The 25929-nt window shown below is 44.4% G+C and overlaps 1 protein-coding gene and 1 pseudogene across 9 annotated transcripts in view; both read left to right on the top strand.

Annotated features, from left to right (window-relative positions):
- Positions 1 to 25929, top strand: part of P2RX7 (purinergic receptor P2X 7) — a 65292-nt gene that overhangs the window by 3246 nt on the left and 36117 nt on the right. For 5 of the 8 annotated variants that reach the window (XR_008379426.1, XR_008379427.1, XR_008379425.1 and 2 more), the window contains exons 2-8: positions 13272 to 13440; positions 14543 to 14611; positions 17740 to 17812; positions 19647 to 19743; positions 22544 to 22624; positions 23234 to 23363; positions 24330 to 24466. Coding sequence is in view for 5 of the 8 variants with exons in the window: in XM_053587255.1 (XP_053443230.1) it covers positions 13272 to 13440; positions 14543 to 14611; positions 17740 to 17812; positions 19647 to 19743; positions 22544 to 22624; positions 23234 to 23363; positions 24330 to 24466 (756 nt within the window). In the remaining 3 variants the exon portion in view is untranslated. Of the gene's footprint in view, positions 1 to 132; positions 257 to 11328; positions 11565 to 13271; positions 13441 to 14542; positions 14612 to 17739; positions 17813 to 19646; positions 19744 to 22543; positions 22625 to 23233; positions 23364 to 24329; positions 24467 to 25929 lie in introns of those variants that run through there. The other 3 variants (XM_053587260.1, XM_053587258.1, XM_053587259.1) reach the window with 3 other exon arrangements.
- LOC128583213 (cold shock domain-containing protein E1-like) lies at positions 5396 to 8518 on the top strand (annotated as a pseudogene). Its single transcript, XR_008379428.1, has 2 exons — positions 5396 to 6115; positions 6398 to 8518. The product of XR_008379428.1 is annotated as a cold shock domain-containing protein E1-like (transcript).

The raw sequence follows: 25929 nt of genomic DNA, 5'->3' as shown, positions 1-25929 counted from the left end.
GGCCTCCAGCATCTTCAGAGGCACAGAAACATGAGATTTCCCATGTTCTCTTCCCACCCTTGACTCCTGAGTGATGTGATAGAACTTTGAGGGGAGAGCCAAGAAGACCCATTTTAAGAGATGACCCCTGCAGGAGAAGAATCTATACAACACATGGGACCAAGAGAACAAAACATGCAGAGATCTGGGAGTAAAATAGGAACTGCAAGACAGACAGCATGGTCTGGAAGCTGGGGACAAAGGAGGGTGGACCAGGGTAAGAGCTAGAATTTTATTCTCAATGCTGCAGGAAACCACTGCACACTCTTACACAGGGGGTCTGAAACTATCTGACTCATGTTTCTAGAAGCTCTCACAGGCCTCTGTGCAGAGGACAGATGGGGGTGGGCAGAAATGACAGTGAGGGACCAGTGAGAATGTTTCTGGAATCACCAGATATAAGAACATGGCACCTTGGGCTAGAATGGGAGGGTGGCACTGGAGAGGTGTGGACAAAACTGCGATATATTTTGGAAGCATAACTGATGGATTTGCAAGGAGAGGAAGAATGACCCCAGGTTTCTGGTGAAGGATGTTGGCTTTTACTGGCATGAGGAAGACTGAGGAGAGAGGCATTGCTGACTAACAGGGCGTTGGTAAGACGAGCAGTCAAAACGCCCCAGCTACTGCCATAAGCATCACTTTGTTAACAGTATAACACCAAAACACTATAAAAATCTGGAAGCATATAATCTCAAAAATGAGCATGGTCCTTTCAGACAGACGGCTCTTATGAAAACTGCCTTAATGTGGAGTATTCTTGTTTCAAGGTGCAATGGCGGAGGCTTCTCTCCTTTGCCATGGGCTTCTGAGGATGCCAGCCCATGCCTGCTAGCCCTCCTGGGTTGTTAGCATAGTGCTAGGAAGAGGACGGAGAAGATTCATGGGACTTACAAGACTGCAGGTGTGCCAGCAGGCTGGGGAGTACAATGGCCAAGAAGGCGGGGCCAAGGTGGGGCTAGAAAAGCCAGCAGGGCCCAGATTATGGAGCACCTTGAACTTCAGCCTGAGGGTACTGAAAAACCGTGGAGAGTTGTCTTCCAGCCCCTAGCATTTATTAGAACATTTTCAAATGTACAGAAAACATTGAGTTTTATTCTCATATTTTCATTTTAGAGAGATCATTTGGCTTAAATACACATGTACTGAATACTGCCGAGGTATTAGCACGTGGCAGGTTCTGTTCTTAGCGTGTGACATGTACACACATTAGCCTACTTGATCCTCACAAATAATCCTATAAGATAGTTTCTTGGCCAGGCTTGGTGGCACCTATAATCCAAGCACTTTGGTAAATTTACCAAGCACTTTAGTAAATTTAGCAAGTTGTGCAATCACCACTACAGTCCAGTTTGAGAACATTTCATCAGCCCAGTAAGACCCCTCACACACACAGGCAGTCACTCCCCACCCCACCCTCAGCGGTCGCATAGCCCAGGAAGCAACTGCTCTACCCTGTGTCTCTGCAGATTTCTCTCTTCTAGACAAGCTTACTTCTTCTTTCTTTGGCAGAGTGGATTCTATTGTTTAGTACTAGAAAACCTTCCCCAATCTAATACTAATATCCCTTATTATAGAAGAAGAAATGATGCCTCAAAAAAGGTAAGTAGGGTGGCGCCTGTGGCTCCGTGGGTAGGGCGCCAGCCCCATATACCGAGGGTGGTGGGTTCAAACCCAGCCCCGGCCAAACTGCAACAAAAAAATAGCCGGGCGTTGTGGCGGGCGCCGGTAGTCCCAGCTACTCGGGAGGCTGAGGCAAGAGAATCGCCCTGAGCCCAGGAGCTGGAGGTTGCTGTGAGCTGTGTGATGCCATGGCACTCTACTGAGGGTGACAAAATGAGACTATGTCTCTAAAAAAAAAAAAGTAAGTAACTTGCTCAAGGTCACATAGTGACCTCATGTAGCTAGTAAGTGGTAGAGCCAAGACTGAACCCAAATGTGTCACTCCAGAGTCCATACTCTCACTAATGTAGAGAGTGGGCGGGGTAAGAGTTAGGCTGGAGGAGGGGGGACCATTTAAGGGACTACTGAGCTATCCAGATGAGAGCTGATGGTAACGTGGACTGACATGATGGAGGCATAGGCGAGAAGTAGACAGGTTTGAGTAACATTAGGAAAATAAAACAATAGCATCTGGCAATTAAGTGGCTGAAGGGGACTGAGGGAGAGCCTAAGTCAAAGAGTATATCATGTTTCTGGGTTGGGCAACTCATGAGTGGTGGAACAACTTATTGGGTTAAGAAATGCAGGTGAAAAAGCCAATTTTGGATGAAAGGTGAATTCAGAACTGAAGGCATTGAGTTGGAGGTGTTTATGGGACACACAAATGTAGATGTTGAATGTGTAATTGGACAGATTAATCTGAGCTGGTCATAGAGATTTATGTATCACCGACACATAAATGGCAACTACAGCCATGGAAATAGCTGCAAGTGACCAGCAATAGAAGGCACAGATGAAGAAGCAAGAGAGCCTAGAACAGACCCCTGATGAGCACTTCAAGGGGTCAGGGTACAGAAGCCCCAAAAGGATTCTGAGGAGTAGCCCCAGAGATCCAAAGAAAGTGAGAATGTAGGCTGGGTACGGTGGCTCACACCTGTGATCCTAGCACTTTGGAAGGCCAAGACAGGAAGATTGCTTGAGGCCAGGAGTTCAAGACCAGCCTGGGTAACATAGTGAGATTCTGTCTCTACAAAAAATAGAAAAACATCAGCCAGATGTGGTAGCCTGTACCTGGAGTCCTAGCTGCTTGGGAGGCTGAGGCAGGAGGATCACTTGAGCCCAGAAGTTGGAGGTTGCAATGAACTATGATGACATCGCTGTGGTCTAGCCTGGGTGAGAGAGAGAGACCCTGTTGAAAGGAAGAAAGGGAGAAAGAGAGAAAGAGAATTCCTGGAAGCTAAGGGAAGAAGTAGAGAGAAGTGGTATAGGGTTAGCAGTGTCAGCTACTGCTGACAGTTCCAGGAAGATCAGATCTGTGACATGTGTGTTGGATTTAGTGGCAATGACGATGTTGTTTACTTGGCAGAAGAGGCCTTAGAGAAGTGGTGGGGGTGGGAGCCAGACTGGAGTGGGTGGAGGAGTGAATGGAGATGCGGAAATGGATGTGGTGACTCATTCTTTCAAGGGACTTGGCTACAAAAAGAGAGACATGGAGTGGTGGTAGGAAAAGGTGGGATCAAGGGGAGGGGGGTTATTTTTAAGATGAGAAATGATGTTAAAATGTAGTTAGAGAGGAGACAGGAGAGAGGGAGAAGTTGATGAGATAAATGGAAATTATCATCATCATCATTACCAACTAGCAACCATGGCAGAACCTGTTCTTTGCTGGGACTGTCTAGTTATTAAACATTTCTTCCTTGTATCAAACCCAAATCTATCTCCCTACAACTTTCACCTTCGGTTAGAGTTCTGCCTTACGTTCCTTCTTCTAGTTGATAACCCTTTACATGGCTGCACATTAATGTCTCTCCTCTTCCTCAAACTAATTTCCTCAATCCTTCTGGCTGTGTTCCCCTAACATGTTGCCTAGCCAAGTTCACATGTCCACCCTCTGGTTTGTCAAGCCCCTCTTTAAAGGTGGTATACGGCTGAGCACGGAGGCTCACGCCTGTAATCCCAGCACTCTGGGAGGCCAAGGCGGGTGGATTGCTTCAGCTCACAAGTTTGAGACCAGCCTGAGCAAAAGCAAGACCTCATCTCTACTAAAAATAGAAAAACTGAGGCAAGAGGATCACGTGAGCCTGAGTTGGAGGTTACTGTACCAGGGGTCCTCAAACTTTTTAAACAGGGGGCCAGTTCATTGTCCATCAGACCATTGGAGGGCCAGACTATAGTTAAAAAAAAAAAAAACAACTATGAACAAATTCCTATGCACACTGCACATATCTTATTTTGCAGTAAAAAAACAGAATGGGAACAAATACAATCACACCGCCTCATGTGGCCCACGGGCCATAGTTTGAGGACCCCTGCCGAGCCATGATGCCATGGCACTCTATCCAGGGTGACAGACAGTTTGCAACTCTGTCTCAGAAAAAATAAATAAATAGGCTCGGTGCCCATAGCTCAGTGAGTAGGGCACTGGCCACATACACCAAAGGTGGTGGGTTCAAGCCTGGCCTGGGCCTGCTAAACAACAATGACAACTGCAACCAAAAAAAAAAAAAAAACAACAGCAGCCAGGCGTGTGGCAGGCACCTATAGTCCCAGCTACTTGGGAGGCTGAGGCAAGAGAATCGCTTAAGCCCAAGAGTTGGAGGTTGCTGTGAGCTGTGATGCCACAGCACTCTACTCAGGGTAACAGCTTGAGGCTCTGTCTCAAAAAGAAAAAAAATAACTGAGTTTCTATACACCAGCAATGAACATTTGAAAAGGAAATTTTAAAAAGAATTCTGTTTACCATAGCATTTGTGAGAACCGAGGCTGTGGAGTCAGATGACTGTGTTCAAATCTGATGCTGCTATTTCCCATGTGACCTTGGAGAAGTTTCTCACTTTGTTCATGCTACAGTTTGGTCATCTATTAGGTGGTCTTGAACACCTGGCCTCAAGCTACTACCTTCCTTATAGGGTTGTTTCCATTCATTAGTTTGGTGGGGGGAATGAGGATTGAAAGAGTTAATATATGTTAGTATGTTAGTAAAATATTTGAAGAATGGTTGGTATATAATAAGGACTATATTAGGGACATCGAAAAATGTTTATAATAGGGAAAATTGAACAAAGCTTCTAGTTATATATCCATTCATAAGAAACTGCTTGGAAAATCATGATAATATACCTCAGGTTGAGGCATATGGACTTGGCTGTATTCCACAGTTATGGTCTACAAAATGGGCAGTTTCATATGTTCAGTCTAAACACCAGAATACTCTATAGTCATGAAAAATGATTATATATCATAAATCTATCTTTATTATAAGATAATACAATAATTATCCACAGGAGGGTCAACTTCTTCCCAGCCAGATTGGTCCCCTAAGATGTCAAATCATAAATTGTAGAAAACATGGCCAGGCACTGTGGCTCACAGTTTTAATCCTAGCACTCAGGGAGACCAAGGCAAGAGAAGTGCTTGAGGCCAGGTGTTCAAGACCAACCTGAGCAAGAGAGAGAGACCCTCTCTCTACTAAAAATAGATGAATTAGTCAGGCCTGGTGGCACGTGCCTGTAGTCCCAGCTACTCAGGAGGCTGAGGCAGGAGGATCACACAAGCCCAGGAGTTTGAGGTGGCTGTGAGCTATCATGATGCCATGGCACTCTAGTTTGGGAGACAGAGCAAGACTCTGTCTCAAAACAAACAAACAACACCAGACCGTGCTGCTTATGGCAGTGCTAGAGATGGGGCGTGTTGGGTATGAAGTGTAACAGAACAGACTTTACCACCTGAAACTGCTGCTTCAAGTTCAGATCAGGCAAGGAACAAACCTTGTAACAACCAACAAGACCAAAGAAGAGTACACTTAAGTTGAAGACACGACACTTGATCTGAAACAAGAAGTTTGTGCCTACTCAACAGCTTTGAAAGAGCACTTCCCAACGCTGTTAGTAGTCTTTGTTTTCTTCAGTGCTGTACTGTGCTGCCCGGTGCAGCAGCAGTTGTATTCTTTATTAGCTTGATAGATCATTTTCTCTCGCTCTTTTTTTTAATACTAGCAACTTTCATCCTTTGAAACGTGTGCTGAAAAAGAAGAATCAGCAAATACTACTGAAAGTGCAATATTTGGTTATCACTGAGAGATGAGCTTTGATCCAAACCTTCTCCACAACAATGGACACAATGGATACCCCAATGGTACTTCAGCAGCACTGCGTGAAACTGGGGTTATTGAAAAACTGTTAACCTCTTACGGATTTATTCAGTGTCCAGAACGTCAAGCTAGATTTTTCTTCCACTGTTCACAGTATAATGGCAACCTGCAGGACTTAAAAGTAGGAGATGAAGTTGAATTTGAAGTATCATATGACCAGCGGACTAGGAAACTGATTGCTGTTAAACTGGTGAAGATAAAACCAGAAATCCTCCCTGAAGAAGGAAAGAATGGACAAGAAGTGTTTTATCTGACTTACACCCCTTAAGATGTCGAAGGGAAGGGCGGCGCCTGTGGCTCAGTCGGTAAGGCGCTGGCCCCATATACTGAGGGTGGCGGGTTCAAACCCGGCCCCGGCCAAACTGCAACCAAAAAATAGCCGGGCGTTGTGGCGGGCGCCTGTAGTCCCACCTGCTCGGGAGGCTGAGGCAGGAGAATCGCGTAAGCCCAGGAGCTGGAGGTTGCTGTGAGCTGTGTGATGCCATGGCACTCTACCGAGGGCCATAAAGTGAGACTCTGTCTCTACAAAAAAAAAAAAAAAAAAAAAAAAGATGTCGAAGGGAATGTTCAGCTGGAAACTGGAGATAAAATAAACTTTGTAATTGATAGCAATAAACATACTGGTGCTGTAAGAACTCGTAACATTATGCTGTTGAAAAAGAAACAAGCCGGCTGTCAGGGAGTAGTTTGTGCCATGAAGGAGGCGTTTGGCTTTATTGAAAGAGGTGATGTTGTAAAAGAGATATTCTTTCACTACAGTGAATTTAAGGGTGACCTAGAAACCTTACAGCCTGGGGATGACGTGGAATTCACAATCAAGGACAGAAATGGTAAAGAAGTTGCAACAGATGTCAGACTATTGCCTCAAGGAACAGTCATTTTTGAAGATAACAGCATTGAACATTTTGAAGGAACTGTAACCAAAGTTATCCCAAAAGTACCCAGTAAAAATCAGAATGACCCATTGCCAGGACACATCAAAGTTGACTTTGTGATTCCTAAAGAACTTCCCTTTGGAGACAAAGATACAAAATCCAAGGTGACCCTGCTGGAAGGTGACCATGTTAGGTTTAATATTTCAACAGACCGATGTGACAAATTAGAATGAGCAACCAATATAGAAGTTCTATCAAATACATTTCAGTTCACTAATGAAGCCAGAGAAATGGGCGTGGTTGCTGCCATGAGAGATGGTTTTGGTTTCATCAAGTGTGTGGATCGTGATGCTCGTATGTTCTTCCACTTCAGTGAAATTCTAGATGGGAACCAGCTCCATATTGCAGATGAACTGGAGTTTACTGTGGTTCCTGATATGCTCTCTGCCCAAAGAAATCATGCTATTAGGATTAAAAAACTTCCCAAGGGCACGGTTTCATTCCATTCCCATTCAGATCATCGTTTTTCTGGGCACTGTAGAAAAAGAAGCCACTTTCTCCAATCCTAAAACCACTAGCCGAAATAAAGGCAAAGAGAAGGAGGCTGAGGATGGTATTATTGCTTATGATGATTGTGGGATGAAACTGACTATCGCTTTTCAAGCCAAGGATGTGGAAGGATCTACTTCTTCTCAGATAGGAGATAAGCTTGAATTTAGTATTAGTGACAAACAGAGGCCTGGACAGCAAATTGCAACTTGTGTACGACTTTTAGGTCATAATTCCAACTCCAAGAGGCTCTTGGGTTATGTGGCAACTCTGAAGGATAATTTTGGATTTATTGAAACAGTCAATCATGATAAGGAAATCTTTTTCCATTACAGTGAGTTCTCTGGTGATGTTGATAGCCTGGAACTGGGGGACATGGTCGAGTACAGCTTGTCCAAAGGCAAAGGCAATAAAGTCAGTGCCGAAAAAGTGAACAAAACACATTCAGTGAATGGTATTACTGAGGAAGCTGATCCCACCGTCTACTCTGGCAAAGTCATTTGTCCCCTGAGGAGTGTTGATCCAACACAGACAGAGTACCAAGGAATGATTGAGATTGTGGAGGAGGGGGATATGAAAGGTGAGGTCTATCCATTTGGCATAGTTGGGATGGCCAACAAAGGGGATTGCCTGCAGAAAGGGGAGAGTGTCAAGTTGCAGTTGTGTGTCCTGGGCCAAAATGCACAGACTATGGCCTACAACATCACACCCCTGCATAGGGCCACAGTGGAGTGTGTGAAAGATCAGTTTGGTTTCATTAACTATGAAGCAGGAGATAGCAAGAAGCTCTTTTTCCATGAGAAAGAAGTTCAGGATGGCATTGAGCTACAGGCAGGAGATGAGGTGGAGTTCTCAGTGATTCTTAATCAGCACACTGGCAAGTGCTGTGCCTGTAATGTTTGGCGAGTCTGTGAAGGCCCCAAAGCTGTTACAGCTCCTAGACCTGATAGGTTGGTCAATCGCTTGAAGAACATTACCCTGGATGATGCCAGTGCTCCTCGCCTGATGGTTCTTCGTCAGCCAAGGGGACAAGATAACTCAATGGGATTTGGTGCAGAAAGAAAGATCCGTCAAGCTGGTGTCATTGACTAACCACATCCACAAAGCACATCATTAATCCACTATGATCAAGTTGGGGGGATTCTGGTGAAGGTTTCTGAATATCTCCCTCTTCATCCCTCCCCAAATCTGGAATACTTATTCTATTGAGCTATTACACCAGTTTTAACACCTTCCTCATGTTATGTTTTTTTTTTTTTTTTTTTTTTTTTTATATTTTTTATTTCCCTCATGTTATGTTTTAAAAAATAAATAAATTTAAGAAAACCATTTTAAAATTATGCACAGCTGCAGTCTGGAAAACTTAAGGTGGTGCCTTACAGTATCAATTTTAGGAGCTTTATTTGGTGCATTTAATGCAACTGTAATTGCAAAATCCACTTCGCCTGTGTAAGTGAAAATATAGACTATTATCTTGTTGGCCCTATGAAATTCTGCACTTGGTATTTAGCATATACTCTACCTTCATTAATTACTTCTGGCAAGATGTTCTGCCGTAGTTGCATTCTTTTCCTTTTCTTTCCTGTTCATTATGCTCTAATTCTGAGGACCATATGAGGGTAGAATATATTTCCTGTTGAAAATTACAAAAATTTGTATAGGCAAACCATTTTTTTTTTTTGTAGAGACAGAGTCTCACTTTATGGCCCTCGGTAGAGTGCCGTGGCCTCACACAGCTCACAGCAACCTCCAACTCCTGGGCTTAAGCGATTCTCTTGCCTCAGCCTCCCAAGTAGCTGGGACTACAGGTGCCCGCCACAACGCCCGGCTATTTTTTGGTTGCAGTTTGGCTGGGGCCGGGTTTGAACCCACCACCCTCGGTATATGGGGCCGGCGCCTTACCGACTGAGCCACAGGCGCCGCCAGGCAAACCATTTTTTTGAAGTTGGTGGCCAAATGTTAAAATGTTATTTTTCATATCATTTATAATCTTGTTACGATCCACTTAACAAAGTTTGGTTAGATTTCAGTGAAAATTATCTTCTAGAGTAGTGTTTTGTTTTATTTTTTCCTGGGATGGGGGGTAACTTTACTACAATTAGTACCCTGTTTCCCCGAAAATAAGACTGTCTTATTTTAAGGTGTGTTCCCAAAGATGCGCTAGGTCTTATTTTCAGGGGACATCTTATCTTTCCTGTAAGTAGGTCTTATTTTCGGAGGATGTCTTATTTTTGGGGAAACGGTGTATGTATGGTGCAGAATTTCATGCAAATGAGGTTTGCCAGCAGTGTGACAATTAAACAAAAACAAAAAAAAATGAATGCACAAACTTGCCGCTGCTTATATCACTGCAGCTTCTAGGACCCAGTTTCTTTTACTGATTTAAAAACAAAACAAAAAATAAAATAAAAAAGTTGTGCCTGAAAAAAACAACAACAAACAAACAAACAAACAAACCCCACAAATTAATGCAGGGAGGAAGACTATTGGAAGCTGTTCATGTTTTTTGTGCTTCTTTGTGATATTTACACTTTTATAACAACAAAAAGGATTTTCTTTTAAAATGCACCTTACAAAACCTCAACACAGGGTTGCTATTGTGGCCCAAGAGTGTAGGTCACTGGGCCTATCACTACCCAAGAGTGGAATATTCTACTTCTCTCACTAAAGCTGAAAACAGCACTGGTTTCTACTGGATAAAACGATACAACATCAATGCATCTGAGCCTAGGGCTATCGGAAACGTGCACAACTCTTTTACACAGTCTGTGGTTTGCACTTGCATAATTGGGTTTGGGGGCTCAAGTCCAGGACTTTAATTTATCCATTATATTTCCTCTAATTGGTAAATGTTAACCAATAGATTAAGACCCACTCCCTGCTCTCCATACAATGGAATGTGTGAAAAGTCCCACACTCAGAGGAGTTTACTGACTGGAGAGACAGCTAGTTGGCAAGGTAGGAAGAGGAAGCACTTTCCAGATGTGCTGGCTGACAATGGAGAAGACGTGTAAGAGCAAAAGAGAAGGAGAAGTGAAGATGACATCTCAGCCATGCTGTGGGAAGCAAGGAATTAAAACCCACTAAGGTCTGCTCAAGTAAAGCTGGGGGTTAGATCAACTGTGGGGCTCTTAAAAAGCCTATCATATTGTGGCTTCCTAAAGATCTCCATATCCAAATCCCTGGAACCTGAGATTATGTAATTTTAAATGGCAAAAGGAATGCTGCAGAAGTGATTAAGTTCACGAACTTGAGATGGGACGATTATCCTTAATTATGCAAGTGGCCCCAATGTAATCACAAGGATTCTTATAAGACAGAGGCAGAGGCAGGAGGGCCAAAGTTAGAGAAATGAGATGTGGCTCAGCACCCGTAGCACAGTGCTTACAGCACCAGCCACATGCACCCAGGCAGGAGGGTTCAAAGCTGGCTCAGGCCAGCTAAACAACAATGAGAACTGCAATAACAATAACAAAAAAATAGCCGAGTGTTGTGGCTGGTGTCTGTAGTCCCAGCTACTTGGGAGGCTGAGACAAGAGAATCGCTTGTGCCCAGGAGTTTGAGGTTACTGTGAGCTGTAACGCCACAGCACTCTACCAAGGGTGACATGGTGAGACTCCGTCTCAAAAAAAAACAAACAGAAAAATGAGATGTGAGCACAGAAGCAGAGGTTGTGAGGCTGTGAGCCCAGGAATGCTTAGGCAGCCTCAGGAAGCTGGAGAAAGCAAGGACCAGATTCTACCATGAAGCCAGAACCAACCATGCTATCACCTTGATTTTAACCATATTAGACTGATTTTAAGTATCTGACTCCCAGCACTACAAAAAGATAAATTTATGTTATTGGAAGCCACTAACATTGTGGTGATTTGTTACAGCAGCAACTGGAAACTAGTACCATCAGTGTTTAACTTACCTTGTGGGTGCCGGCTCTCCCCCACTCTCAGGGCAACTCCTGCTGCCCTTGCCCCTTGCTGAGTGGACTGGGACAGACCTGATCAGACTTTTCTCTTGCGATTTTATTTATCTATTTATTCATTCATTTACTTTTAAGATGGGGTCTCGCTCTATTGCCGAGGCTGGAGTGCAGTGATGTAATCACAGCTCATTACAACTTCGACCACCCTGGCTCAATCTATCCTCCCACCTCAGCCTCCCAAGTAGTTGAGACTACAGGTGCATGTCACCATGTCCAGCTAATTAAAAAATTTTTTTGTAGAGATGGGGTCTTGAACTCTGAGCCTCAATCTATCCTCCTGCCTCAGCCTCCCAAAGTGCTGGGATTACAGGTAAGAGACACCACGCCTGGCCAAATTTAAAAAATATATACATATAGGTATCTGGATAACTCCTTAGACCTGTTGAATCATAGTCTCTAAGGATGAGATTGGAGAGGTGCAGTTGTGGGTTATTATACTGCACCTACGAGGCTGAAAACAGCTGGGACCAAGTCTTGGCCCACTCTGGGCTTCCCATGGGCAGCCGTTGACTTAGACTTCCCACTATCACTCAGGGGCTGGGCAAACAGAAGGCACTAAATAATTATATGCTGATTGAGTAAAGAAAGCATTTAAAACAAATTCTTTTAATTATTCAGGTAACAAGAGACAGGGAAAACAGATAAATGGGGGTAGAAGCTACTATTTTTAATTATCATTTCCATCTTCTCCCTCCCCTCCCTGCATCATAATAATTTAGATTCCTATTCTAAAAGCAGTATTAACAGTTAAAGACTGACCAAATGGCAGGAAGCCAGAAGCAGAGCCATGTCATCTATGAACAAGTCTAGCACATGGTTAAGAGGGCTGGCTCTGGGCTATCAGTTCTGCCACCGTCTCTCTGTGTGGCTTGGGCAAGTTCCTTCATCTCTCTGAGCCCATTCCCTCATCTACAAAAGGGTAATGATCAAAGTAACCATCTCATATTGTCATGAGGATTAAAGGAGAAGATGCAAGTAGAGCCCTTGCACATAGTAAGTGCTCGGTAAAGAGTAACTGCTATTATCAATATTATTTATAAAGCAGTTGGATATTTCTGAAAAGCAGATGGCTGACCCACCAGACACAGTTTTCGTTTTTTGTTGTTGTTGTTTGAGACAGTCTTATTTTGTCACCTTTGGTAGAGTGTCATGGTGTCATAGCTCACAGCAACCTCAAACTCTTGGACTTCAAGCAATACTCTTGCCTCAGCCTCCCAAGTAGCTGGGACTACAGGTGCCCACCATAATACCCGGCTATGTTTTGTTGCAGTTGTCATTGTTTTAGCCGGCCCTGGCTGGGTTCAAACCCACCCTGGTGCCGTAACCACTGTGCTAGGAGTGCCAGGCCCTTTTTTGTTGTTGTTGTTTGAGACAGAGTCTCACTTTGTCACCCTCAATAGCTGTGTGCTGTAGCATCACAGCTCAAAGCAATCTCAGACTCTTGGGCTTCAAGCAATTCTCTTGCCTTGGCCTCCCGAGTACCTGGGACTATGGATACCCACTACAATGCCCAGCTATTTTTATGAGATCAGGCTGATCTTGAACCCATGAGCTCAGGCAATCCACCTGGCTTGGCCTCCCAGAGTGCTAGGATTACAGGCGTGATCCACCTCCCCCAGCCCAGACACAGTTTTCAATTGGAAGGTGCTGACATGTGTTCCTGAGCCTGAGGACAAAGCTGGTGGCCCCACCTGGAGCTGGACTTTATTTCTGAGAAGCTGCCCTATGAATTAGGTTTCATATTAGGCAATATTAAAAAATACGATGGGGGCAACAGTTTTTCTGAAGTGGGTGCTCACTATGTACAAAGGAGTCTGCATACACATTTCATTTAATCCTCATGACAATCCCGTGAGGTTGGTATGACTATGCTTCCCGTTTTGCAGAGCAGGAATATGAGTCACAGAGAGAAGTAAGTCATAGCAGAGTTAGGATGTGAATGGAAGAGGCCTTCCAAACCACTGCACTGTGCCTCTCTCACGAAGACCACTGATGCTTTTCTGTGTCTGCTACTTAGCTTTGCTTTGATGAGTGACAAGCTGTATCAGAGGAAAGAGCCTGTCATCAGTTCTGTGCATACCAAGGTGAAAGGGATAGCAGAGGTGAAAGAGGAGATCACTGAGAACGGAGTGAAGAAGTTGGTGCAGAGCGTCTTCGACACTGCGGATTACACCATCCCTTTGCAGGTGAGCACCTGGCAGCACCCTCCCAGGACTCATCCCTGGGCACCGTCACCTAGAGCCTCACTCCAGAAAAACGTTGGTCCTATTTTAAAAGCTCTGTAAAAATCCCAACTGAGAAAACCTAAAAACTGCAGAACTGGGTCAGATCCAGCAGCTCAAAGGAGATGATTCTTTGCTTTATCAAGTCCTACAGGGTTTCTTAAAATAGAAGCGTGTCCCGCCTGATGCATTTAAAACACGATTTGATTCACTCACACTCCATTTATACACAGCTTTTTAGAAGCACAGCCACCAAGTAGGTGAGGTCTGCCTAGATTCAGAAGGGCACAGAACTTTCTACCCAGAGGGCACTAGCTGTTCTATATTGTTTATGTGGCAGGAGCCCATTCTTGGGTACATTTGTGCACAAAGAAAGGATGTAAATGACAAAGAGAGGAAAGGTGTCACAGGGAAAAGGCATGCAACTATTTAAATTTGCAAGTAGAGAAAATGAAAGCAGAATTGCCACAGAAGAGAAATTAAAGTGGTGCTGAGGATGCCAAAATACAGATGGGGCAGGGAGCCGTAGGGACAAAAGGGCAGGCGTGTTTGCAGCCCTGAGGAACTGGAAAGGTTGGCAAAAAAACCCATAAAGCCAAAGCTGCTGTTTGTTTTTAACAAGGGGTCATTAAAATCCTGCCATTGCCCAGGTGGTGGGCTGCCCTATTGCCCTTTAATTTAAGTCCTGAAAAATTCTCATGTGAACAGCATTCTCATGATGTCTGCTCGCCTACTCCCACTCCACAGGTCTCTTGAATTTCAACTTAATGGGATTTGATTATGTAAAAAAAAAAAAAAAAATGAAAAGGCTGCTTTTGAGGCTAGAATGGAAAATGACTCCTTCACCATTTGAATGTTCCTTTGCTCTCCCTCGGCTCAGCAGGGCAGCTCATCAGGCTTTGATATTAAGTACTGGGCATATTCCAAGTTGCCCGCAGACTCTGGTTTCTAGAAGCTTAGAAAAATGGAAAGGTTCGCCCCCAGGCACTTAGCAAGCTGGATTATCATAATTAGTTTTCTTTTCAAAGACCTCACATTTCCCTTCACCTGTCTTTTTTCTCTGCAGGGGAACTCCTTCTTTGTGATGACAAACTTTCTCAAGACAGAAGGCCAAGAGCAGCGGTTGTGTCCGGAGGTAAAGAGGGGACCGGAAATCGCTTGAATAGGTGATGAGAGTTCCTAGAGGAGGCACAATTAGGAGGAAATGGAAATTGGGACTCTCGGTATATTTGAGCTGCAAATAATTACTGAGCCTCTGCTTTTTTGTGAGGTACGGCTGGGCTGAATGCAAGACGGGAGAGAAGACAGTGCAGGTCTCTCCATGGCCCTGCAGACTGCAGCCTTGCTCTTTCCATCATTGGTCCCTTCGCAGCTATGACAACAATGATTACTGGCATTTGCACACTTCACATTTCATTTGAGCCTCACGACTTTAGGACGATAGACTTTAGGAGGATAACGGCATTCACAGCCCCATTTTACTGGTCAGAACACAGACTCAGAGGGGTTAAATGACTTCTCCAGGGTCACACAGCTTGCTGGAGGCAGAGCCCAGATTAGAAGCTATGTGTCCTCATTCATATCTTTTTCTATCATGATCCACAGTGAGCCATGTGCATGGCCAGTCCTGGGAAACACTGCCAAGCAGCTTGTTTGCCTGTTCACCACACTTCTTAAGAGTTTTAGCTTCTGTATCAGGTGCATATGTCCCCACGACTCCCTCCCCACTCCCCAGCAGTCTTTCCCAATGTGGCTTTGCCCTCTCCACACTCTTGACCTTCCCCTACCTCTTTCTGGGTAGGGGAAGCTCAAAATTTTCTTCTCTATCAAACTGTATTTGTCCTGTTCTGTCCCTTCACAGTCCTGCTCTCCACTCTTTAAGACGCAAACTAGTCATTCTTCTGTTGGTCATGCAGTCACAACACAAGCCTAGTTTCAAAAAGAGGGGGAAATTCTCTACCTCTCAATGTGGGAGAGTGACCAAACATTTGTGGACATATATATATATATATATTTTTGCTTGTACAAAAGGTTTTTATTGGTGAGGGAGGAATGCAGCAGAACAGCACCAAAGAGGAGAGAAAAGAAGAGAGAGGGGAGAAAAGAGAGAGAGAGGAAAAAGAGAGGGGGAGAGAGAGAGAGAGGAGAGACTGAGACAGAGAGAGAGAGAGAAAAGAGAGGAGAAGAGAGGAGGGGAGAGAGAGAGCTGTGGACGTATTTAATCTGTGCAACAATGTCCAAAGAGATTAAAACAAACCTAATAGGGGTATTGTTTTGTTTTTTAGAATTTCTTTTGGAGAGCAAAACAGAATTGGTATCTCTTCTTTCCTAAGAACTATTTCCAGTTGATAATGAAAATAATATAACTTTCCATGAGCCACAGTGAATGACCATTCATTTATTCCTTCATTGCATATTTAACAGGACCTATTATGTGTCAGGCACTTGGGTTACAAAGATATGACTCAGGTTTTGCAATTAAAGGGTTCACAGTTTAATTCGGAAGATCACAGGGAAAGAGACCAGGGGCATGCTGGGTGATAAGAAGAAGGCAGCCTGGGAAGGAAAGAGATCATGAGAGAGTTTGAAAACTATAAGAAAAGTTCATTGATGGCTTGGCGCCCTAGCTCAGTGGCTAGGGCGCCGGCCACATACGTTGGGGCTGGCGGGTTTGAACCCAGCCCCAGCCACTAAAGACAACAATGACAACTATAACAACAACAAAAAAAAAAATAGCCAGGTGTTGTGGCGGGCACCTGTAGTCCCACTTACTTGGGAGGCTGAAGCAAGAGAATTGCTTAAGCCCAAGAGTTTGAGGTTGCGATGAGCTGTGACGCCAGAGCATTCTACCGAGGGTGACAGCTTAAGACTATCTCAAAAAAAAAAAAAAAGGAAAAGTTCATTGAGCAAATATTATGTGCTAAACCCCTTTTAACCTTCACAACAACCATACAAGACTCAGAAAGAGAGGTAAAATGACTTGGCTGAGGTCACTCGGCTAGAAAATTGTACGGTTATTACAAAACCCAGGTGTACGTGGATTCAAGACCTAGATCCTCACCCTGAATTGCTATAAAAGCCACAAACTGGAGAGAGAGCAAGAAGCAAAAGTTATTTCATACCAATGTCATATTCTGGCTTCCATAAGACTAGCCATTAAGCCTACTCCCTACAAAATAGAAGTCAAATCTGCATAAACCGAGTGTCTCGTTTCTCTTATCCTTATTCTGTCCTTCAGCCCTGAAACCTGACTGGCCTTGTTTTCTCAGGCCAGGAGAGTGTGCTGGCTGATGTCCCTCAGTTCCACATGTCCCACTGAGTCTCTGCACCTGTCTGCACCACTTAGTCCTGCAGCCAAAGGGCCACTTGGACTAGACCACCTGTCCTCTACCCCAAGAACCCTTCCTGAAAGTGGTCGCTGACTGTCCGGACATCTGCTTTTCAAATTTTTCTTTATTTTTCATTTTTATTGGGATATAATTCACATATCATAAAATTCACCATTTTAAAGTGTACAATTCAAAAGTTTTTGGTTTACTCACAGTTGTGCAACCACCACCACTATTCCAGAATATTTCTTTTTTTTTTCTGCAGTTTTTTTTTTGGCCAGGGCTGGGTTTGAACGCTCCACCTCCGGCATATGGGGCCGGCGCCCTACTCCTTTGAGCCATAGGTGCCATCCCAATTCCAGAATATTTCTATCACCCTCAAAGGAGACTCCATCCCTATTAACAATAAATCTCTACTCCCTCTCCTCCCAGACCCTGGCAACCAACAATCTGCTTTCTGTCTCTATAGATTTGCCTATTCAGGACATTCTATATAAATTAAATCATACAGTATGTGGCCTTTTGTGACTGGCCTCTTCCACTTAACATTTTCAAGGTTCATCCATGCTGCAGCATGTATGAGTACTTCATCCTTTTTTTTTTTTGTGGTTTTTTTTTTTTTTTTTTGGCCGGGGGTGGGTTTGAACCCGCCACCTCCAGCATATGGGACCAGTGCCCTACCCGCTGAGCCACAGGCGCCGCCCTACTTCATCCTTTTTATGGCTGATTAAGATTCCATGTATGAATACATTACACTTTGTTTGTCCATTCATTCATCGGTGGACATGACGGTTGTTTCTACTTTTTGGCTGTTGTGAGTAGCACTACTGTGAACATTCACGTACAACATTTTGTGTGGCTATAGACTTCCACTTCTCGATATCTTGGTAGCACACACCACTCACTCCCCCCTAACTTGTCCTTCTCCCTGCAGTATCCCACTCGTAGGACGCTCTGTTCCTCTGACCGGGGTTGTAAAAAGGGATGGATGGACCCACAGAGCAAAGGTACTTTCTATTTTTTTTCCTGAGACCCTAGGTGTGGATGGTCTGGCGTCTTAGCGACATTCATGATGCACAGTTCTGGTCTTTAGCCTTTGGCTCTCAGCTGCCTTCTTCCACCATCATTATTTGCAAGCCAGTATCTGCTCTGTGCCTTGGCTCTGTCCCCAAGAGACTGTTGGCTATGACTGTGATTCCAATTTCCCAGTGAGAGAAACTCATGAAAACCTAGCAAGTTTAGTGTTCGAATAAGTAGAAAAATCATATGGGTCATTGCATCATCAGAGTATACTAACTTTCCCCCTGAATTTTCTGAATAGTTGAGGTGCATGACCTTGTACCTCCAGGGGGCATCTGGGAGCAATACTCATATTAACCTGCAGAATTTCCTTCTTGCAGGTTTTCACTTAAAAAGGCACCTGAAAATAAAAAAAGAAAAAAGCATAAAAAAGGAAAACTCATGAGTGGTTATAACACACACAGGCATATGCATGCTGCATACTATTCTAAATAGTGTATTTGAGTTGGTATAGAGATCAGTAATATGAATGATCAAGAAATTAACATTAATTTCTAATAAATTAATTCTCCCTTGGAAATTTCTTAATCTTCCTGATGCTCCAGGAGAAGTACCATGTTTATTCCATGGTTCCAGGCATCCCTGGACAGGCTGTGCAACCTCAAAGGAGCTTCCTTTGAGAAGCCATGTTCTGGTCCATTTATACCGGGTGAGAGAACACCCTGTTTAGCTGCAATATCAGGCTTTTTCTGTTTTTGTTTTTTGCTTTTTTTTTTTTTTTAGACAGAATCTCATTCTGTTGCCCAGGCTAGAGAGCTGTGGGTCATAGCTCACTATAACCTCAAACCCCTAGACTCAGGCAATCCTCCAGCCTCAGCCTCCTGAGTAGCTGGGACTACAGTCACCTGCCACCACACTGGGCTAATTTTTCTGTTTTTGGTAGAGACAGGGTCTTGCTCTTGCTTAGGTTGAGCTGAAACTCCTGAGCTCAAGTGATCCTGCTGTGTTGGCTTCCCATGACTCACTGCACCCGGCCAGACATTTTTTCTTTTTTAGTTGTTTATTTTATTTTATTTTTGAGACAGAGTCTCACTATGTGGCCCAAGGTAGAGTGCCGTGGAGTCACAGTTCACAGCAACCTCAAACTCTTGGACTTAAGCAATTCTCTTGCCTCAGCCTCCCAAGTAGCTGGGACTACAGGTACCCACCACAATGCCCAGACATTTTTTGGTTGTAGTTGTCATTGTTGTTTGGCAGGCCCTGGCTGGATTCGAACCTGGCAGTTCCAGTGTATATGGCTGGCGCCCTAGCCTCTGAGCTACAGGCACCAAGTCTAAACATCTTTTCTTGTAAGAAACCAAGAAAGCTAGCAGAATCCAGTCTTTCTGTGCTTTCTCTGGGACTTTTAAAAAAACCTTACTGTGGGCGGTGCCTGTGGCTCAGTGGGTAAGGTGCCAGCCCCATATACCAAGGGTGGGGGGTTCAAACCCAGCCCCAGCCAAACTGCAACAAAAAAATAGCTGGGCATTGTGGTGGGCGCCTGTAGTCCCAGCTACTCAGGAGGCTGAGGCAAGAGAATCGCCTAAGCCTACGAGTTGGAGGTTGCTGTGAGCCGTGAAACCATCGCACTCTACTGAGACTCTGTCTCTTAAAAAAAAAAAAAACAACTTACTGTTTACTGTTTTGCTCGTTTACTTTGCCCTGTGTACATCTGTGGTCAGGATGGGGTTTCATGGAACCTGAGGGTGCTGACCCTCCTGGGGACCTTCTTCTCCATGATTCTTTCACATCTGTGCTACTACAACCCCTCAACCCCTGTAGGAATCCAGACTGGACGGTGTGTAGTGTATAAAGGGAACCAGAAGACCTGTGAAGTTGCTGCCTGGTGTCCCATTGAGGCAGCACAGGAGGCTCCCCGGTGAGTTGCATGGGGGTCCATGGGGGAAGCAAACACAGTGACCATCAGCAGTGACCAGACAAGGCCTTGCCAGGACTTTCCCTTCTCAGTGCAGCCTCACAAAGCCCTTGGGGACCCCTGTGCTAGTCACACTACTTGGCAGAAACCAGTATGTTTGGGAGGGCCATACTGGGTGTTAAAATACTGAAATAATTCTGTATCAGGTGGTATATCTACTACTCTGAGCACCCTTGAGTGACCCTGCCCTCCTGGCTACCTCAGCAGGGCACTTCCAGATGCCTTCATTAGTGCCACAGGAGGGTCCATTCTGAATGCTTAGTGTCCTTACTGAACAATTAAGGATAGGAAAGAAGAGAAAGAGGAGGAGAGAAGTTTTCTCAAATTAAATGCTCACAGTCATCAGGGTATGGTGGCTCACACCTGTAATCCTAACACTCTGGGAGGCTGAGGTGGGAGGATTGCTTGAGCTCAAGAGTTTGAGACCAGGCTTGGCATCTATAGCTCAGTGGCTAGGGCGCAAGCCACATACACTGGAGCTGGCGGGTTTGAATCCAGCCTGGGCCTGCCAAACAACAATGACAGCTACAACCAAAAAATAGCTGGGCATTGTGGCGGGCTCCTGTAGTCCCAGTTAACTTGGGAGGCTGAGGCAAGAGAATTGTTTAAGCCCAAGAGTTTGAGGTTACTTGAGTTGTGACACCACGGCACTCTACTGAGGGTGACATAGTGAGACTGTCTCAAAAAAAAAAAAATTAGCTGGGCATTGCGGTGGGCACCTGTAGTCCCACCTACTCAGGAGGTTGACGCAAGAGTATCACTTGAGCCCAGGAGTTTGAGGTTACTGCAAGTTACGGTGAAGCCATGGCATTCTAGTTTGGGGAACAGAGTGAGACTGTCTCAAAAAAAAAAAAAAAAAAATGCTGCTCACAGTAACATACAGATTTAGTGGTCCTGTGTATTGATTCTTCCCTTCAACATACAAGGTCGAAATATTAAATCTCAGAAGCACCAATGCATTTCAGCAGAGAATAGTTAGAAAGACCTGGATTCAAATCCTAGCTGTGATACACTTTTGCTATGTGACCTTGGGCCCCTCTGAGCTTCAGTATCCTCAGGTGTAAACTGAGAATAATAATTTCACCTACCTCACAGGGCTGTTATAAGGATTAAATGAGATGATACTTGTCCAATTATTGTAAAGTGAGTCCATGCCTGGCATAGCACTATGGCATAGCACTATATGTGTTCACACATGCATATACATGATCTGCCCCTAGAAGTGTGGTGGTTCCAGATCAGCACTTCCAATAGAGCTTTAGGCAGTGGTGGAAATGTTTTGTTCCTGCACTGTCCAAATGGTAGCCCTAGGTACATGTGGCTATTGAGTACTTACAAAGTGGGTACCCCAAATGAGCAACTGAATTTTTTTTTTTTTTTTTTGAGACAGTCTCACTGTTTCATCCTTGGTAGAGTGGTGTGGCATCACAGCTCATAGCAACCTGAGCTGAAGCGATTCTCTTGCCTCAGTCTCTGAATAGCTGGGACTACTGGTGAGCTACGGGCACCCAGCTGAGCAACTGAATTTTTAATGTAATTTAATTCAAATTTAAATAGCCATATATGCCTGTTGGCTACCAATTGGACAGCTACTTCTAGACCAGTGAGACTTAGGACCATTCCCTCTGAATCTATGAGACAAAGAGAAATTTGCCTCAAGTTGGCCTGTGGAAAGCTCAGGCAAAGGTTCCCCTGCTGGGTGCACTAAGCAGCATCATTTTCTCCGGCCCCCAATCATTAATGGCTCCACCCAGGTTCATTGCTAGGTCAGGGAACATTCTTTGTCACAGAAGGAATTTCCCAGATCTGAGTGGGACAGCAGCCTACACTCAACTAGCCCTTGGTTTAAGACAAGGGGCCCCTTGATTGGTGGTGGTTTTCAGTTCCAGCTCTACTATCAACTCACTCATTAGATAAGTGTGCCTGCCCCTCGGCTGCATTTTGATGTGACACTGGGCAAGCAACTCCCTGAACTTCAATTTCTCATATGTCACATGAATTAGCTCATTTAACCTTTCATTAGCTGGCTCATTCAACCATTCATTCAGTGCATCCATCACCACATAGTAGGTGTTAGATATTTATTTGACTATATACAAGAGACTACATTAAATTTCAAGTTACATATGAGAAGTTTCAGACATGGAGCAGGTCCCAACCACTGCACATATCCGAATGTATAATTATCTTAGAGTGTGAAAAGTGTCACTGGGTCTCAGGAAGGAAGAAATCATTGTCCTTCTTGGAGAAGTTGGAAAGACTTTATGGAGAATTTTGGAAGGTTTTTTAAAAAATTGTTATTTTTACTTCTTGAGACAGAGTCTCACTCTGTCACTCTGGATAGAGTGCTATGGTGTCATCATAGCTCACAGCAACCTCAAACTCTTGGGCTCAAGCAATCCTCTTCCCTCAGCCTTCCAAGTAGCTGGGAATATAGGCACCTGCCATGATGCCTGGCTAGTTTTTCAATTGTTAGTAGAGAAAGAGTCTTGCTTTTGCTCAGGCTAGTCTTGAACCCCTGAGCTCAAGCAATCCACTTGCCTTAGCCATCTAAAGTGGTATAATTTCAGTAGTGAGCCAAGGCACCCAGCCAATTTTAGAAGGCTTTGCCCACTGGGTTTCTATATCCATTTCTTTTCACTCACCCCAGGACCAAAGTAAGAAACCAGAAGTCTCTGATCCTACTGGTGCACGGACTCCCTCAGTCCTTGTAGTCACTGCATTCTGCATTTCTCCCTCCCAGGCCTGCACTCTTGAACAGTGCTGAAAACTTCACTGTGCTCATCAAGAACAATATTGACTTCCCTGGCCACAACTACACCACGTAAGTGGCCAGGATGGCTGGCTGTATTAGTTATCTACTACTGTATAACAAATTATCACAAAACACAGAAGCTCAAAATGACAAATGTTTATTGTCTCCCAGGAATCTGGGAATGATTTGGCTTTGGCTTAGTGCCTCTCAGGTTGCATTCAGGCCATCAACTGGGGTGGCAGTAGTCTCAAGAATCCTCGAGACTGGGGCTGGAGAATCCTCTTCCAAGCTTACTCATGTGGTTGTTGACAGGAGGGCTCAGTTCCTCACCAAACGAACCTCTCCCTAGGGCTGCTTAAGTGTCCTTCTTAGGACATGGCTGCTGGCTTCCTCCAAAACAAGTGATCCAAGTGAGACAGACCAAGCAAGCAAGAGAGTAACCAAGACGGAAGCCACGGTCTTTTGAAGCAACACTCCATCGCTTTGCCATTTGCTATTGGTCACAGAGACCAACCATGGTACAATGTGAGAGGACACTAGCCAAGGATCCTCAGGAGGCAGAGATCATTTGGGGCCATGACAGAGCCTTCGCTACTACACCAGCTCACTCCTGTGAAACAGGTGGCTCTGTTTTCAATAGAGATGTTTATTTGTTTCTTTGCTTTTAATTATTCACAGGAGAAACATCTTGCCAGGTTTAAATATCTCATGTACCTTTCATAAGACTCAGAATCCACAGTGTCCCATCTTCCGACTAGGAGATATCTTCCGAGAAACAGGAGATAATTTTTCAGATGTCGCAATACAGGTTAGTGGTGTTTTTGTACAGCGGGTTGTGGATAAGTGTGTGTATCAGGAGATGGAGGATGTCAACTGGCCGGGCCGCTGGGCCACTGGGTCTTCGTAATATACTTATTTAGTGAGCATTTAGTAAATCCATGCTCAGCACCAGGACCTTTATCTACATTATCTCATCAAACCCCACAACCACCCTGTGAGCGAGCTCGTTGGTGTACTAGTTTCCTGTGGCTGGCTGTAACAAATTACCAGAAGCGTGGTGGCTTAAAAGTACACATATTTTCTTATGTTTCTGGAGATCAAAAGTCTGAATTTTATTTCACTGAGCAGAAATCAAAGTGTCAGCAGGACCAGGCTGCCTCTGGGGCTCTAGGAGAGAATCCACCTCCTTGCTTTTTCTACCTCCTAGAGCTGCATTCCTTGTATTTCTTGGTTCATAGGCCCTTCCTCCATCTTCAAAAGCAGCAGTCTAACATCTTGCTTCAGTGGTCACAGTGACTCCTTATCTGTGTCAAACCTCCCTCTTATAAATGTAAAGGCATTTACAAGAGGGGCATTTAACGGCCACCTGGATAATCCAGGATAATCTTCTCTCTCAAAATCTTAATTTAATCACATTTGCAAAGGAGCTTTCCTTAGGGGAATATTGGGAGATAAAGCAGAGAAGACATTTCATGGGGTGCCCTAATAGGTTTTGACTTAATCTTTAATGAGGGGACCAATAGAGATGTTTGAGTGCAGGGGTAGTTTGTAGCAAGTTATGTTTTAGGAAAATAAGCCTAAGGGCTACGTGTCCCAGACAAGAGGAGACCCACTGCAGCTGCCATGGTAGTGCTTGTGCAAGTTGGACAGGGCTGCACTTGTGGCTCTGAAGCCTTTAATCAGCATTTTTCCTTGAAAAGAAAACATTTCCTTCAGTGATCACTGCTATGCACGTCCAGCAGACATAGAGACTATCTCCTGTTGACTTCCCCAGGGTGGAATCATGGGCATTGAGATCTACTGGGACTGTAACCTGGACAGATGGTTCCATCACTGCCATCCCAAATACAGTTTCCGTCGCCTAGATGACAAGACCACCAATGAGTCTTTATACCCTGGCTACAATTTCAGGTAACTCGCAGTCAGACTCATCCAGCAGCCAGCTGGCTGCGTTTGGCTCCACAAGAAGCCTCAGGCCCAGCTCTATGGCAGCCCCAACAGTCAGTAAGACTATTGTTGGTTCCCAAGGCAACAGACAATGCACAAAGACTTCCTCTAAGAGCTAGTCAGTAACTGAATTTTTTGCATGAATTTCTCTCTCTCTCTTTTTTCCCTTGAGACAGGGTTTCACTTTATTGCCGGATTAGAATGCAGTGGCATCATTATAGCTCATGCAACCTGAAACTCCTGGGCTCTGGTTTGTAGGAGACAGCACCATGCTTATAAGTACAGTTGCCCATTCTCGAGGGAAACACTGAGAGCGGGACAGTCTCCTGGCTGGCCTAGAGATGTTTTGCAGCCTGGAGACAAGCTCTCAAGCACCTTAGTGCTCTAACAAGATAAGATCGGTTGCTCATTAGTAAGCAGATGTTGGACCTCGAACATTTGTGGTGCATCAGGGTGGGAGTCGAGCCCTGGGGAAAGGAGCACGTAAGCACTGATCCTGGGCTCCCCACATCTGTTATATGGTGTTTCAATAAATAGCCACAGCGGAGGTTACTCGGGGCTCTCCTGCACCTCTGGGGAGCCTCACCTCTTGCAAGCTTGTACTTTCAGTCCATGTACTGGCTGTTTCCTGCATGCAGCACTGGCGGCATAGCAGCTCCGACACTGGCTATCCTCCTGCCTCAGCCTCCTGAGTAGCTGGGACTCTAAGAATTGTCTTACTTTTAGTTTCTTTGTAGTGCGCCATGTGTGCTTCTGGCTTTGGGACTTCAACTCTATGAATTCACTAGAGTTCTGGTTCATTTATACTCCCTGCTGGCTCGGTACTGACTCATTCTTGTTTTGAGTCTGCACAGCTCACTTCTCTTCTCTTGACCTTTGCATGTGGCATCCTAACTTAGTTTCCACCTTACCTCCTACATCTGGATCATTTTTCAGCCTGTTCCTACAACACTGTTCCAGTAGTGACTGGGCCGTAACACAGTCTCTATGACCTGTCACTGTCTGTGGGTGCCAGGCATGTTTCTGTGACTAAGATTATAACTAGTCATTTTGTGCCCTGGTTCTAGACACAAAATAGGTATACACTGTTCCCTTTTCAGAAAGAGCCGTCAAGTACACCACTAGACTAATGATTATACAATTGCTTATGAAGCTGGAAGGAAATAGATGTTGGCCATCCTCATGCATTTAGTCATCAAGTTTATATTGCAGAAAAAAACATTTTTTGTGCCAATGGGTATATATTGGCAAAGAAAATAGATGAGATCACTACTTTTATGGTGCTATATTCTGGTAAGGATAAAGGAACAGAATATAATACAAGTAAATAAAAAATTTCAACAACTCAATATCACCAGTCATCAGGGAAATATAATGAAACCACAATAAAATATAACTACCTACAAACTAGAAAAGTTAAAATTAAA

Source organism: Nycticebus coucang, chromosome 4 (assembly GCF_027406575.1).
Source record: "Nycticebus coucang isolate mNycCou1 chromosome 4, mNycCou1.pri, whole genome shotgun sequence".
NCBI classification, from domain to species: Eukaryota; Metazoa; Chordata; class Mammalia; order Primates; family Lorisidae; genus Nycticebus; species Nycticebus coucang.
Note: the sequence above shows the minus strand (reverse complement) of the source record. Positions and strands in the feature narration are given on the sequence as shown.